This window comes from Gekko japonicus, unplaced genomic scaffold (assembly GCF_001447785.1).
Source record: "Gekko japonicus isolate JY-2015 unplaced genomic scaffold, Gekko_japonicus_V1.1 scaffold1356, whole genome shotgun sequence".
Classification (NCBI taxonomy): domain Eukaryota; kingdom Metazoa; phylum Chordata; class Lepidosauria; order Squamata; family Gekkonidae; genus Gekko; species Gekko japonicus.
Window position 1 is genome coordinate 417,858 of NW_015170320.1, and position 15,031 is coordinate 432,888.

The 15,031-nt window shown below is 46.0% G+C and overlaps 1 protein-coding gene across 1 annotated transcript in view; it reads left to right on the forward strand.

Annotated features, from left to right (window-relative positions):
• The window catches only part of ADGRL1 (adhesion G protein-coupled receptor L1), a 105,331-nt gene that overhangs the window by 62,221 nt on the left and 28,079 nt on the right, over positions 1 to 15,031 (forward strand). The window contains exons 5-10 of the mRNA XM_015418056.1: positions 1,579 to 2,379; positions 5,886 to 6,200; positions 7,468 to 7,571; positions 7,713 to 7,898; positions 9,034 to 9,072; positions 10,736 to 10,919. Coding sequence (XP_015273542.1) covers positions 1,579 to 2,379; positions 5,886 to 6,200; positions 7,468 to 7,571; positions 7,713 to 7,898; positions 9,034 to 9,072; positions 10,736 to 10,919 — 1,629 coding nt within the window. The remainder of the gene's footprint in view (positions 1 to 1,578; positions 2,380 to 5,885; positions 6,201 to 7,467; positions 7,572 to 7,712; positions 7,899 to 9,033; positions 9,073 to 10,735; positions 10,920 to 15,031) is intronic.

Sequence of the window (15,031 nt, forward strand, 5' to 3'; positions counted from 1 at the left end):
CAGCAGGAAGAGGAAACACCCAGTGTTTTGCATTTAGTGGGCTTTTAATTGACCAAACGTGGGATTTTTAATGCTTGTTTTTCATTCTCCATTCCTCTTCATCTATGTTTTGATCGGTATGCCAGTGCAGGAGGGTTAGGGCTAGCAGCTCCTCTTTCCTTTTCCCCTACAAGAATGCTATCTAGGGGGAGCTGGGAACCAGGGCTCCCAGGTCCTGCACTCAGCTGCTTCACCGCTTTCTGTTTCGTAGGGAATTGCATTGGGCTGTCTTGTGGCCCTGAGACGATATTTAGCTGCAATCCAGGGAAGACTAATGGCTATTAATATGCCATTAATATCCCTCCCTCTCATCTCCCATTCCAAGAAGGTAAGAAGAATTGAAACAGTTATTTCAAGAGCCCTTTAAGTTACTAGAGATGAATTGGGAGCCCCTGAGAAAAATGAGAACAAAAATAATCAGATGTGGCAATAGCAACTGGTGTTTATGCCAGCACAGAGCAGGGTTTAAGTGCTGCATGGTGGCTGGTATAAATTAGCCTTGACCCATGGGCAGTGTTCCCTCTAAGCTGAGTTAGTGTGAGCTAGCTCATAGTTTTTCTGCCTTCGGCTCACACATCTTTGTCCTAGCTCAGGAAGGATGGCTCCAGAGCAAATGAATTTATGCAGTAGCCAAATTGCTTGCTCACAACTTTAATGCCAGTAGCTCACAATGTAAAATTTTTGTTCACAAGACTCCACAGCTTAGAGGGAACATTGCAGGTCCAGCAGTCTCAGATGAATGACCCCCATGGAACAGAATCTTTGGGGGAATGCAGTGGAGCAAACAACAAACATGTCCCTGCTCCAGAGAGACCTATCGGCTACCTAAACCCAAAGAGTAGGGGAGCACACTATTCAATGGATCCCTTAGGACAGACAGCCTTACTGCTCCTCACTGAGCCCTTTGTTTTTGAAAATCCAGTCTGACAGCCTTAATTTCCATACCATTAGGATGTATCCCCCCATTAGTTCCAATGGAGAGGATCTAATTTAGATCACACAGGGAGCTGGCTCATGTTAAATTGTGTATCCTGTGGATTTTAACCCTTCTTATGCTGACTTCCATAGAGCACATGCCCAAGGAATAGGGGCTAGAATTGTCAGTTCAGTAGCATTCATGCTCAGCTTTCTGCCATTCAGATTTTGGCAGAAAAGCAGTTTGACATCTTCAGCTTAATGTAGCAAAAGGGGGAAAATAATTTGGAACCCCAAAATTCCCATGTTAATTTGATCTGGAGAAAACCTTTCTTTCCTCTGTGATAATGCCTACCTGCCCCCAGTATTTATTTATTTAATTTGTCACTGAGCCGTCTCTGCTCAATAACAGATAAAAGTCTCATGATTGCAGCTGCTCTCAAAACTCAGCGCGGATTTCACTTCTCCTGCCAACAGCCTTTTACAAATTTATCCTTTCTTCTCTCTCTCTCTCTCTCTCTCTCTCTTTCTTTCTTTTTTTTTCTCTTGTTCTGTCACACTCTCTCTGGATTTCCCCCCCCCTTTTGCCCAATGATCCTTTCCTTCCCTTCATCCCCTCCCTAGTATTCGTTTGCCCGGGGACGCTGCATAAGATCCTGGAACCTACCTCTGCCCATGAGTCAGAACACCAGTCTGGAGCCTGGTGCAAGGACCCTCTTCAAGCTGGAGACCGAATATACGTCATGCCATGGATCCCATACCGGACAGACACACTGACAGAGTATGCTTCATGGGAGGACTATGTGGGTGGCCGACACACAACCACATATCGCCTGCCCAACAGGGTTGATGGCACCGGCTTTGTGGTGTATGATGGTGCCGTCTTTTACAACAAGGAGCGGACACGCAACATTATCAAGTATGATCTGCGGACACGCATTAAGAGTGGAGAGACAGTTATCAACACAGCCAATTACCATGACACCTCACCCTACCGCTGGGGGGGCAAGACTGACATTGACCTGGCTGTGGACGAAAACGGGCTGTGGGTCATCTATGCCACTGAAGGGAACAATGGACGGTTAGTGGTGAGCCAGCTGAATCCCTACACACTACGTTTCGAGGGCACGTGGGAGACAGGCTATGACAAGCGCTCAGCCTCCAATGCCTTCATGGTGTGTGGAGTCCTCTACGTGGTACGGACAGTCTATGTGGATGATGACAGTGAGGCAGCCGGGAACCGTGTTGACTATGCCTTCAACACCAACATGAACCGTGAGGAGCCCATTTCATTGAATTTCCCCAACCCCTACCAGTTCATCTCCTCCATTGACTACAATCCCCGTGACAACCAGCTCTATGTGTGGAACAACTACTTTGTCCTGCGCTACTCCCTTGAGTTTGGCCCACCTGATCCTAGCACTGGTAAGACATGGCCATAACATTCAAATGGTGCTGTGGGGGGCTTGAAAATCATTGGTTATGAGTTTCTCTAACCATAGGATTGTCTAAAGTTTTAGGGAACAAAAATAGCTGTGCTAATTTGCAGAGATGCCCAGTTGTTAATATCAGTACAGTATTGTAAGTACAGCATCCATGATTTTTGTGGTATTTGTATTTCTGTCTTAAAACAAGCTGGGAACACACAAGACCTTGTGGGAGGGGGAAAGCCTTTAAAACCCACCTCAGAATCTTCCCATCCCTGGATCCATAAGCTCTCACTGCCTTGGGCAGGCTGATTTCTCTTCCCCTCCATTTTCTTTAGTTGACTCAGCCGCTGTGAACACTCTGTGCTTCTAGGAGCACACTCAGTCCTCAGTATACCATTTTTAAAGTTTTCTTTTTCTTTTCTATTTCTTCTTTTTTAAAGGTAAATTTACGAAGTCATATGTTCCCGGGGAATCCCCCAAATGGGTTGAGATCCTTACCTTGTCCATGGATAGCCCAGTTTTGCTGCTGTTACGATTGGCATGGCGGACCAGCCACTTAGATACAGCAATAACTCTAAAGCTTATCAACAAGACTTTTACAAAATGCACATAGCCTAAGATGGCTATACTTTGACTTGAGTTAAATGCCAACCAAAGTGCATACACTTAAGTTATACTGTAAACAGTTGCAAGTCATTGAGCCAGTGTCTTCCCCCAATGGCTGCTACGCAATATATCTTCCATCCATCAGATTTCGGGAAACATTCAGCTATATAACAGCTAGAGTAAGGCTTCAGTTCCAGAGCTGGCTTTCTGAAAATATCTTTCATTTCACTGCTTTGCCACACCGCAGGTCTCTTGGTTCCCGTCACACAGTAAGCATCAGAGAACCTACTTAGCTCAATTCAAACTGCCCGTGCCCTCAACAGAGTTAGTGTGTGCCTGAAATCCTGACAGTTAGCATCACTTGGAGTTTAAATTGACACAGATGGATTGTCTGATGTGCAGCATTTGGCAGAAGTCTAGAGTCTACAAAAACTAATTCCTTGAAGATGGACTGAAGGAGAAAATAAATCCAGTGCTTATTTTAGACAGAATGAAATCAAGATCAGCTTTGCCCAGGTGCATTGGCAGATCCAGATATATTTAGAACCCCATATAGCTAATTTCCTTCCTTTGTCTGATCACCCCGACTCAACAATTGCTGTCTGGGTAGCAGCATCTGAGCTTATGCTGTGGGTGGGGTGGATGGAATTCATCCCTTTTGCAGGCAGAAACCGTTTTTAGGGTTGGGATGAGAGGGAGGTTGGGGCCAAGCTAGGTGAGCTCCTGGGAGATCTGTGAACCAGATCTTTCTGTTTTTATTTTTGTTTTAAATTGAAATAGCAGCCATGTGGGATCTCAGTTTGGTTGGAGACAACATTGAAGGTGGAGAGGGTATTTAATCCTTATTCCCCATGTGTGGCTTCATCAGCTGAAAATCATCACACAGAGACCTGTACTGGAGGAGGAAATGGCACCCACACTTTGCCTGTCTTTGTCCCCTTCCAGGGTGAGGAACGGCCAGGGGAGGGGCAGGGTTGCAGTCTATGAAATGTATGGAGGGAAGATTAAGCCTCCTTGGTTTTTGTATTGTGGCCCTGATCTTAACAGGGACACCTACACAACTGCTATTTCCATTTCGAAGATGCTGGGAAGATCTGTTCATGGATCTCTCGCCATCACATCTAGTTTGTTTCCTAGATCCTTGCCTTAGAAATCAGACATTGCCCTTTAAATCTGAAGATGAAGCAGGGGAAAAGGCCATTGTGGCCCCTCTCTCCCATTTCTTCTGCAGTCCTGTTCTCTCCCCACCCACCCCCATCCGCTGTAGTAAGCAGGTTTCCATAGAATGTGCCATAGAATAGGTGGGAGAGACAATAACAAGATAGAGGAGGGAAAGGCTGGGAGGACCTGTGGCTGCCCTTTATGCTGTTTCAACTGGAGATTTAAAAAGCAGTGTCCAGGGTAAAAAGTAACAAGGCTGGTTAGGTTAAAGTGAAGGTTACCTTCAAAGTTAACATGTTCTTGCTAAACTTGTCAAATAGCAGCAATTAAATTCAAATTAAGCATTCATTCAAATTAAGCATTTGTTCAATTAAAAACAGTATAATCTTAGGAAGCTTTGTCATCGTCCATTGCACTCATTGTTACCATTTTAAAAATAAAAATGGTAAGAATGAAGATCTAACTCTTCAGGAGGGAAAATGTTACATACTTTAAGGGGGGGGGGAGTGAGTCTCTCCCATGCAGTATACAAGCCAAGGGGGATATGAAAGAATTAGCAGGGATTTGTAAAGGCAACTGGTTGGGGACCTTAGTTACAATGCTTGCCAGAAAGCAATATTCTACTGCTCTGAAAGTTCATTGTGAGCAGCCTAAATTATGCAAATTCTAGTTTATACAAACATTCCTTATCTGATCTAATGAATCAAAACCAATGATATTTGCTTTAGGAGACACAAAGTATTTTAAGCATACCATTACATATTGCCCCCAAAAGCCAAGAGAAATAATTACTGTGACTCATGAGATACTGGCCAGCAGTAGAAAGGAGTCAGAAAACTGGTAGTGAAGCCCAGAGGAAGGAAAAAAATAATGATATTTGCTTTAGGAGACACAAAGTATTTTAAGCATACCATTACATATTGCCCCCCAAAAGCCAAAAGAAATAATTACTGTGACTCATGAGATACTGGCCAGCAGTAGAAAGGAGTCAGAAAACTGGTAGTGAAGCCCAGAGGAAGGAAAAAAATTGGTAATTGGAAGTCCATCTCTGATCCTTCAATATTTGAATATTTAGTAGCCTCCACCTTTACCATCTAATGCTTATTGTTGCAAACATGGTAGGTAAGAAGTAATGTATTAAAAATCTGAGATTCTCTAGAATCTGATAAATGTTTTGGAAGTGTATCCTTAAGATCCCAGGCTTTGGTTCTAGCTGTTTTGTTCCAAAATATGTGTGTTTTGCCAGGGGGAAACCAACAGCCAACAGCAGAGTGGTAGAGCACCTGCTAATGCACACAGGAGGTCCCAGATTTGCCTACTGTTTTTTCCAGTTAAAAGGACCTTGAGTAGCAGAACTGGGGAAATACTCTACCTGAGACTTTAGAGGGCAGCTGTCAGTCAAGTAGACTGTTCAGGACTAGACAGGTCAGTGGCCTGACTCTGTCGGAGGCAGCCACAGGCAGTTGCTTAATCTCATGGGGTTGCTTTTGGAGCTCAAATGCTTTCAGAAGGAAACTGTCAAGAGTCCCTACAGAGGGACCTGTTTGTGACAAGAGCCTCAAGGACTCCTAAAGGGAGATCATGTTCTCCAGCTTACCGCAGTCTGGTGAGATACCAAAAGGGTGTTCGAGATAAAATTTATTTTGCTGTGTGCATAATATGAGAAAACCTTGGATGGAACTGTGGAGACATTTGTGTGTGAGAGGGAACCTCTAATTGCCTTTCTGTCCATAGGCCCAGTCACCTCGACACCAGTCAGCACTACAACCACTGTTCGTCCCACTACAGTCACCAGCACAATCTCACCTGCCGCTACAACAACAGCACGCCAGGTGCCTCTCACCACCCACCCTATTGGTGCCATAAACCAGAAGGGAACGGAGCTACACGCGGTCACTGCCTTAGTGCCCAGTACCCGCCGCCCACCAGCAAACGATCAGCATATTTCGCCGGAGCTTTTTTGTGAGGCCAAGGAGGTGCGGCGTGTCCAGTGGCCAGCCACTCAACAAGGCATGCTAGTTGAAAGGCCTTGCCCTAAGGGAACACGAGGTAAACTAGCCCCAAGCAAACATATCTTACATTTCTCCCAACCCCAGCAATATCTCCTTGGAGTGTTGGAAGCAGGGCCATAGCCAGGACATTTTGGTTGGTGGGGCGTTGGGCAATCCGGGGGGAGGGGAGGGGAGAGGGCAGGGAAGAACTTTTCGCACTTAAAAAAAACCCACAACTCGTGCCCCCATGAGGGGGGGAAGCGGCAACTTCCCTGCTTCTCCCCACCCCCCTAGTTGAGGCAGGATTTCTGCTGCCTCGAAGGAGAAGAAGGACTTTTTTTTACTGAGCGAAGTAGGTCCTATCCCCTTCGTGCCAGCCGGCTGTGGCAGGGGAAACCAGCCGGCTGTGGCAGGAGAAATGGCGGCTCTTCATTGGCTCCCATCTCTGCCCTGTGGTGGGCTGGTGGCTTTCCCCTGCCTGTTCTGCACTTTCCCTCCGCTGGCTGAGGCAACATGCCAGTCCCAGCCTGCCAGCACAAGAAAAAACTGCCCACTCCCTGCTTTAGCCTTGGGACCAGCAAGGTGTGCTCCTCCCTGGTGCAGACCCAGGGAGGGAGGGAAGGCAGAGAGGGAGGGAAAGGTTGGAGAGGTCACGGGTGCCAGGACCAGCAAATCAGGACAACACTCAGAAAATCAGGCTGCGGGCAGGGCACAGCATATGGCGCAGCTCGACTTTCCTGAATATTTACCAAAGTAAATATTTTAAAATAGGGCTTCTAGCAGCAGGACATGGGACGGGGCTATTGTGTGAGGGGGCATGGCCCCAAAATTCCCCACCGTAGCTATGGGCCCAGTTGGGGGTATGCCCAGTTGGTCAAATGAGGAAAATTAGGGCTCTGGCAGAGCACATTTTCTCCATTAGATGAAGGTAGTTTGCAACTGGGGGTGCATCGGGGCCTTGGTCATGACCCAGCTCCCACACCTCTCGTCTAAAGTAGACTGAGCTAATTTGAGCTTCTTCTATGGCTGATTCACTTACTAAGCTTCAGCAGTTTGAGCAGTCATGACTCCATAGATGGCAAATGCAGGTGGATGAGCTGTTCCTGCCACTCCATGCTAATAGAACTCTTCTGCTAATTGGAGCAGTACTAAGCCATTATCCTTGCTCTGTAACCTTTGCAATATTAGTCAGATGTGGGAAGTGGGCTGGCTTTGGCGGAGGGTATGTGGCGGGGATGTGTGTATAACCAAACAGTTTATGTGTGCATAAGCGCTCTCTCTCGCTCTCTCTCTTTTCACTTGTACCCATGCTCCCCTTTTCACAGGAATCGCTTCCTTCCAGTGTCTTGCTTCCCTTGGGATCTGGAACCCACGGGGTCCTGACCTTAGCAATTGCACAAGTCCATGGGTCAATCAAGTGGCTCAGAAGGTACTGTTCTTCTATCCAAAGCTTTCTTTTTCATTGCAATGAAAAACAGTCAGGCATGTCATAGTCAGAATAAGGGTCAGAAGTCATGCCTGCAGGACCTGACTGAGGCCAAGTCTGCATTCCTTTCCCCTTTCTTGGCAGATCAAGAGTGGAGAGAATGCAGCCAATATTGCCAGTGAGCTAGCCCGCCATACTCGAGGTGCCATCTATGCTGGAGATGTCAGCTCCTCTGTCAAATTAATGGAACAACTCTTGGACATTCTGGATGCCCAGCTCCAGGCCCTGCGCCCCATTGAGAGAGAATCAGCTGGCAAGAACTACAATAAGGTGCATGGCATAGAGAATGGTTCTGGGGAGCCTGGTTTTAGAGGGCTCTGTGTCCTCTCTTTGTACCTCAATCTCTCCATTAGTCAACTAGTCTTGGGAGTAATGACAGAAATTCAATGGGTTAAAGTTTTATTCCTGCAGTGATGGGGGGGGGTGTCACCTGTTGAATTTCTGCTCATTGTGCAGTTGTTGAAATCACAGAAGCCACCCAGAGAACAGTGACAACTGTGGGGTTGAATCAAGGAGAGTGGAAGGAAAGTTGGGATTCCAAGGGCACTGGGAACTGTAGTCACATAGGGGCAGAACGAAATGGTTTAGACGGAAAGGGAAAGGCTAGAAGGCAGGGAACCCACAACTGCGTGTTTCAGGTAACCAGCAGTAACTCTGAGACACAGACCACTAAGCTACACTGCTCCATTAATTTCAGTGGGACCTTGCTTGGAAATTTTGCACAAGCTTCATTGATATGAATGGAGGGTAGAGAGTAGCAATTTTCACTGTCTTTGCCCATACTGGTTGCCAGTTTTAAAATTCACCTATTAATGTAATTGGAATTCACTATGAATATGTTCAGTGTTGGAAGGTCGGTAGTTCAGCAGTTCGAGACCCAAGTGCCGCTTGACAGAGTGAGCTCCCATCTCTGGTCCCAGCTCCTGCCAACCAGCAGTTCAAAAGCAAGAAATTGCAAGTTACTGCTTCGGTGGGAAGGTAACAGCGTTCTGTGCGCCTCAGCATCTAGTCATGCCGGCCACATGTCTTTGGACAGTGCTGTCTCTTTGGCTTGGAAACGGAGATGAGCACCACATCCGTAGAGTCAGATTCGACTGGCTTTCGAGCAAGGGAAACCTTTACCTTTACTATGAATATGTTACTTATGAACTGGATATTTTTAATCAAAATCTTAATAACATTAACATTGCTTTGTAACATAGGTAAATAAGGATAAAAGTATGAAAATAACTTGTACATTTGAGTTCCAAATGTCAAATAAAATTCAAAGAAAAGTTCGTTGCCTTCTGGTTGATAGTGGCTTATGGGCCCCATAAAACCTGTCACTGTCACCGTGGGTGCTTCCTTTTGTAATTCTGTCCTAATCAGCACTTCCTTCTGTTTCTCCCCCTGACCCACTGCTCAGATGCACAAGAGAGAAAGGACATGTAAAGACTATATCAAGGTGAGTATGCACAAATTCCTGTTCAAGAAGCAAAGGGACCACAGCTATGGATCTCAGGAAACATTCGATTGGCTTGATACTGTTGACTACAGTAAGATAATTGCCTCAGTGGGATTACCTTTAGAAAGACTTACTTCTTGATTACTGTTTTCACAACCAGAGTCATAAACAGCAGACCCTCGCCTCACAAAAGGAGAGCCTAAAAATTACTACAGAAGTTATCATGTAACTTTACAACAGCAACGAGAAATTTTGCCACACACAACGTGGTTTGTTTATCTCTGAGGAGCCAAGATGATTTAGCTTCTGAGGAGATAAAGTCCTGATTAACTAATGGAGAGATCAGTTCACCTCTTAGATCTGAAATTTTGGGTCAGTCAAAAAGAATGTGATCCACAGAATTGATTCTGTTGTTGCCACAATTGTAGAGTCTACCTGAATATAGAATTCCATTGAATCTTCCTAACATAACTGCTGAATGTAGGGCATTCAGGCGTGCAAGCATTGCTCTCATCCAGTGAAACTGTTCTCTATTTATATCACCATGCCTAACACACACACACCCAAAAAAACCCACTTCCCCATTGCACTATTTTTGACATAGGAGTGCTCATCTAACTTCTCCCATCCATAGATACTTTGCAGGACAATAACCAAGACACATTTCTCCCATCCAGTGAAACTGCACTGAATTTATAACTCTGATGTGAGATATTGGAATTATGGAGAATTCATAGGTTAAATAATCATGTCAGACCTCTGTCACTTCAGTGTAATGTGAGTAGCCATTTATCTGTAGTTGTCCCTGTTCAGAAAATTGCCAAAGAGAGAATGCTTAAAAAGTAGCCATTACTTTGATGTGTCTTTACATGAAGGTAAGCACTGACAAAATACCATCCCTCACAGCACTGAGTGCTTACCCAGACAGTGAGAATGTTATCCTTTGGCAATTGTCTCCCAAGTCCTGATTCAATATGCAATAGTACAATATCCAGCCTGTGCATAACAGATGCAGTAGAATAGCCTTGTTGCAGATAAAACATATTGCTCTTCATACAAAAATACCAGAAACATGGCAGATGCCCACTCCATAGCTAGAGAGAGGAAATCACCTAAGTTCAATTCAATTAATTTGTTTAAAAGCAAAACGTTTGCAAACTGCAGAGTATTTCTGTGAGTGGGAAAGTGTTTAAAGTGGGGGGTGGGTTTAAGCAATGGAAATTGGGGGGGGGGGTTTACCATGGACTTCTGAGGGAATATTCAAAAGTTATACATCATGTGCCATGCACACAACCGCATTACCCACATCAGTGGCATATCTAGGGGAACAATTTCATGTTCTTGTGTGGTGGGGAAAAGGCCATACTCTCCTTGTAACAAAAATGCTGGAAGACACCTGAATTGCATGCTGCAAATGAGTAAAACTCATGCATTTTTTGCATGAAAACAATATTATTATGGAAAGGTTGTAGAGGTTGTGAAGATGCTGTAGCTTCTTTACCAGACTTTACCAGAGTACAAAGCCATGTATGATTTGCCAACTCTGTAGGTTATAAGGGAATGCAAGAAGGAAAGAGGTAATTCAAGGCCTAAGTAAAGGTGATTGAAAAGGAATGAAAAGAAAGTGGGTTTCTGCATCCCTCATAGCTCCATATCATTCCAGGCTGTGGTGGAGACAGTGGACAATCTCCTGCGCCCTGAGGCGCTAGAATCATGGAAGGACATGAATGCTACAGAGCAGGTGCACACAGCCACAATGCTGCTTGACATCCTGGAGGAGGGCGCCTTCTTACTGGCTGACAATGTCAAAGAGCCAGCCCGTTTTGTCGCTGCCAAGGATAATGTGGGTGAGTCTGAGGTGCCTGGCCTTGATGTCAAAGAAATGGGGATGGGGGCCTGCAATTCCTCCTTGGTGTCTGTATGTAACAAGGGAGTCATAGTAAAGATAAGCCATAAAAAGGAGGTGCTACTGTTACCCCCAAAAAAGAGGTCCTTGGAACTGTTTTTCTCTCCCCCCCCCCCTTCTCTTCTGCTGGCCTTGGGGAGCCACTGCCATCAGAAAGGAGAGACAGAATATCTGCAAATCGAACTGGTTCACAAACCATGGGAGGCTCATTGTGGTTCGTGGGACCTCACAAACCATGAAGTGGGATGAACCTCCACGTTCCTGGTTTATACCCATCCCTAATCTAGAGCCACCACTTAGGTCAGAGGTGTCGAACTCATTTGTTACAAGGGCAAGATCTGACATAAATGTCACTTTGTCAGGCCGGGCCATATGTGCCATAAAATGTAACACAAGGTACTGGAGATATAAACTTTATAAAAATGATTTCAGATGCCGAATGGCAATAGCAGGTGTGATTGGATTAGGTGTGATATGCAGATGGGTGGAGATATCAGCATTGGTGTGATATACAGAGGGGTGGAGATATCAGCATTGGTAATGAGATAGGAAACCTAGGTCTCAATTTGGTATAGGAGGATTCAGTCCAGGAGGATGCAAAGAATAAATGGAAATAATTCTGAAGAAGTGAGCAATGACTCACAAAAGCACATACCCTACCACAATTTTGTTAGTCTTTAAAGGTACTACTGGAGTCTTACTCTTTCTACCACTATTAGAAACCACAACATTCAAAAACCAGTGGGTGGACATTTTAACCTTCCAGTGTATTCAGTTGCTGACCTTAGAGTAACAGTTCTCTTACAAAAGAATTTCAAAGGGAGATTAGAAAGAGAGACTGCTAAATTGCAACTGATCATGAAGCTCAAGACAATGCAAACTCCTGGACTGAACTGAGATCGAGGTTTCTTCTCTCATTACCAATGCCTGCTATTGTCATTTGGTGTCTGAAATCACTTCACTCTCCAAGATATAAGGACAGATGGACTCACATTCTTGCTGTATCTGAAGAAGTGGATAGGGATTCATGAAAACTCATGCCTTTCCACCAATTTTCTTAGTCATTCAGGTGCTGCTGTACTCTTGCTCCCTTTCACTAATAAAGAATGCAAGCTGTGCTGTTAGGTTTCTCCACCACCACCACCTGTTAGAAATGGAAAGGGGGATCTCTCCAAGTGCCATGAGATGAACTCTCTCTCACTCTCTTTCTCTCTCTTATACCTGGAATAAAATATTATTTGTTCTTGAACACAGGACTCCCCCCCCATCTCTGGAATAAAACATTTTTTGGTCTTAAACATAGGACTCTTCCCCCACATCCCTGAAACAAAACATTTTTTGGTTTTAAACACAGGACTCTTCCCCCCATCCCTGGAATAAAATGTTTTTTTGGTCTTAAAAATAGGACTCTTTTTCTGGTGTGCTCCCTCTGGCTCCCTTCCTCTCTCTCTCTGAAGAAAAAGTGTGCTTATAACTGGTCTTCTTAAAAGTCCCATGATATGCAATTTCCCCCCCTCTCTTGGGCTCTTTTCCTCCCCTACCTTCCCAGAGGAGGATGGAAGGGGAGCCCTCAGCCAATTGAGGGAAGGCTTTCTTTCTCTCCTCTGAAGCAGGAACTAAGAGAGACTGGCCAGAAGGAGCTGCGATGTAAGGAACAGGAAGCAGCATATACCCAGTTGCTCTCAGGCCAAACTGGGGCCTTGCAAGGGCTGGATCCAGCCCATGGGTCATATGTTTGACATCCCTGACTTAGGTTCTTCTAGGTTCAGCTATGCCTTGAACAAAATGGTGGTGCCATGGAGAAACAAACTTGGAATGTCTGTGTAACTAATGCTATAAGGAGGACTCCTGTCCTTGGCAGAAGAGTGAGGAGATGCAGTGTGGAGTGGTGAAGTGAGGGAAGGAGAAGGGTGGGCTGGAGTTTATGAACACACCCTTTCTGTACAGGTGTCCTGGTCCATCTGGGACTTCTGCTAGAGTGTGTTCTGCTCAACTAAGGTTCATGAACATTCTAAAAGTCCACTGGCTCCTCATTACTTAATATTACATGCCCATGTCTATTGATCTTCAGGAGATATTGGTTGGTTCTTATACAAGAGAAAGAAATTGTTGATAATAATAGTACGACATTGTCAGGTCTTCCAATCAAACACTCAACAACGTTCCTAGACAATGTCCAGTTTATTGAGGTTAGTACTGGTGGTACCATGAATTCTTGAGTCAGGAATAACAAAAAGCAAAATGGTGGTTACAGATATACCCCCTTCAAACCAGACCCCCTGATATCACCAAACCAATAAGCAAGCATCTACAAGTGTGGGCAAAATGCAGCAGTTAGATTCCCAGCAGGAAAAGCGGATGAGGGAGAGCCAAGCCTTCAAGGCCACTAGGCAGATAGCGCAGGCAGCGGAGACGTGGGGGTAGAGGAGGGTGCTGGAGAAGATGGAGGAGCACAGATATCAGGCACACACACACCCAAATTCCGAGGCATGGCAGCTTCAGCTGACATTCTGCCCTCCTGTAGCCCCCCCCCCCAGCCTTCCCAGGAAAAGCTGCATGAAAGTTCCGAACCAAACGAGGGCCGTTAATGTCAGACACTTCAACCCATTCCCGATGTTCAGGACCGAAATCCACCCACTCAACCAAGTAAAACCGATGGCCCCGCTTCATCTTCGAATCCAAGATGTGAGAGATTTCAAAATGTTGCTCACCATGTACCATCAGGGGGGGAGGCACAGAACGCTGTGGACGGCAGACGTTGGGCCCTGGATCTTTCTTTAAGAGACTGAAGTGAAAAATAGGATGCGGATGTTTAAGGGTTTTAGGCAGGGCCAACTTCACAGTTTTGTTGTTGTTGTTGTTCAGTCGCAGAGTCGAGTCCGACTCTTCGCGACCCCATGGACCAGGCCTGGCGTGATCTGGTCCATGGGGTCGCAAAGAGTCAGGCACAATTGTGCGACTGAACAACAACAACAAAACTCCACAGTCACATCATTTATCTTTCGAGTAACCATGAACGGGCCCACATATTTCCACCCCAACTTCCTGCTAGGTTGCAACCCTTTGATGTTCTTAGTGGAGACATACACAGAATCCCCCGGATGAATCTCCCACCCCTCAGTCCGTTTCTTGTCAGCTTGTGCTTTATACATAGCTTTAGCGGCATTAAGGGATTCCACCACGAGGGGCCATGCCTATTTCAGTTCGTTACATCAGTCAGCCACCTCCCCTCCCGGCGATGCTGGGGCATTCAGGAACGGGAGGAGCGCCCCCTCGTAGCCATACACCACCTGAAAAGGAGACACCCCCGTGGACGAATGCACCGCATTCTTGTAACAATATTCTGCGAACAGCAAAAGGTCCACCCAATCATCTTGTTGGTAATTGGTGAAACACCGTAAGAACAGTTCCAAAGTTTGGTTCACCCGTTCTGTTTGCCCATCAGTTTCAGGGCGATAAGCGCTACTAAGAACCCATTCAGTCCCCAAAGCCGTCATCAGCTCCCCGCAAAACTTCGCCACAAACTGGGACCTGTGGTCCGAAACCACCTTGAGGGGGGGTGCAGTCTGACAACATGTTGGATAAACACCTTAGCCAGGGAGTGGGCAGTAGAGAGGCTGGCAAACGGGACGAAGTGTGCCTGTTTGGAAAACAAATCCACCACCGCCCACATCACTGTCTTCCCTTTGCTAGGTGGAAGGTCGGTGATAAAGTCCATCGAGATGACCTCCCAAGGCCAGCTCAGTGTGGGGAGGGGTTTCAACAGTCCCAGCCGCTTCCCTGGCCGGGGCTTGCACATCAAGCAGGTTTAACAGGACTGCACATAGAGAGATCCTTGCGCATGCCCGGCCACCAGAACTGGCACTGAGCCAAATGCAGAGTCTTGACAAATCCAAAGTGGCCCACAAGTTTCGTTCCATGAGTCGCTGCCATCACCTCCCCCCGTAGGGACAAAGGCATGAACAGTCTGTGACCTTTGTACTAGCACCCGTTCACTCTTTGCTCCAAAGAACCCTCAGACTCCGCCTCCCCCCAATCAGTTTCTGAGAATGC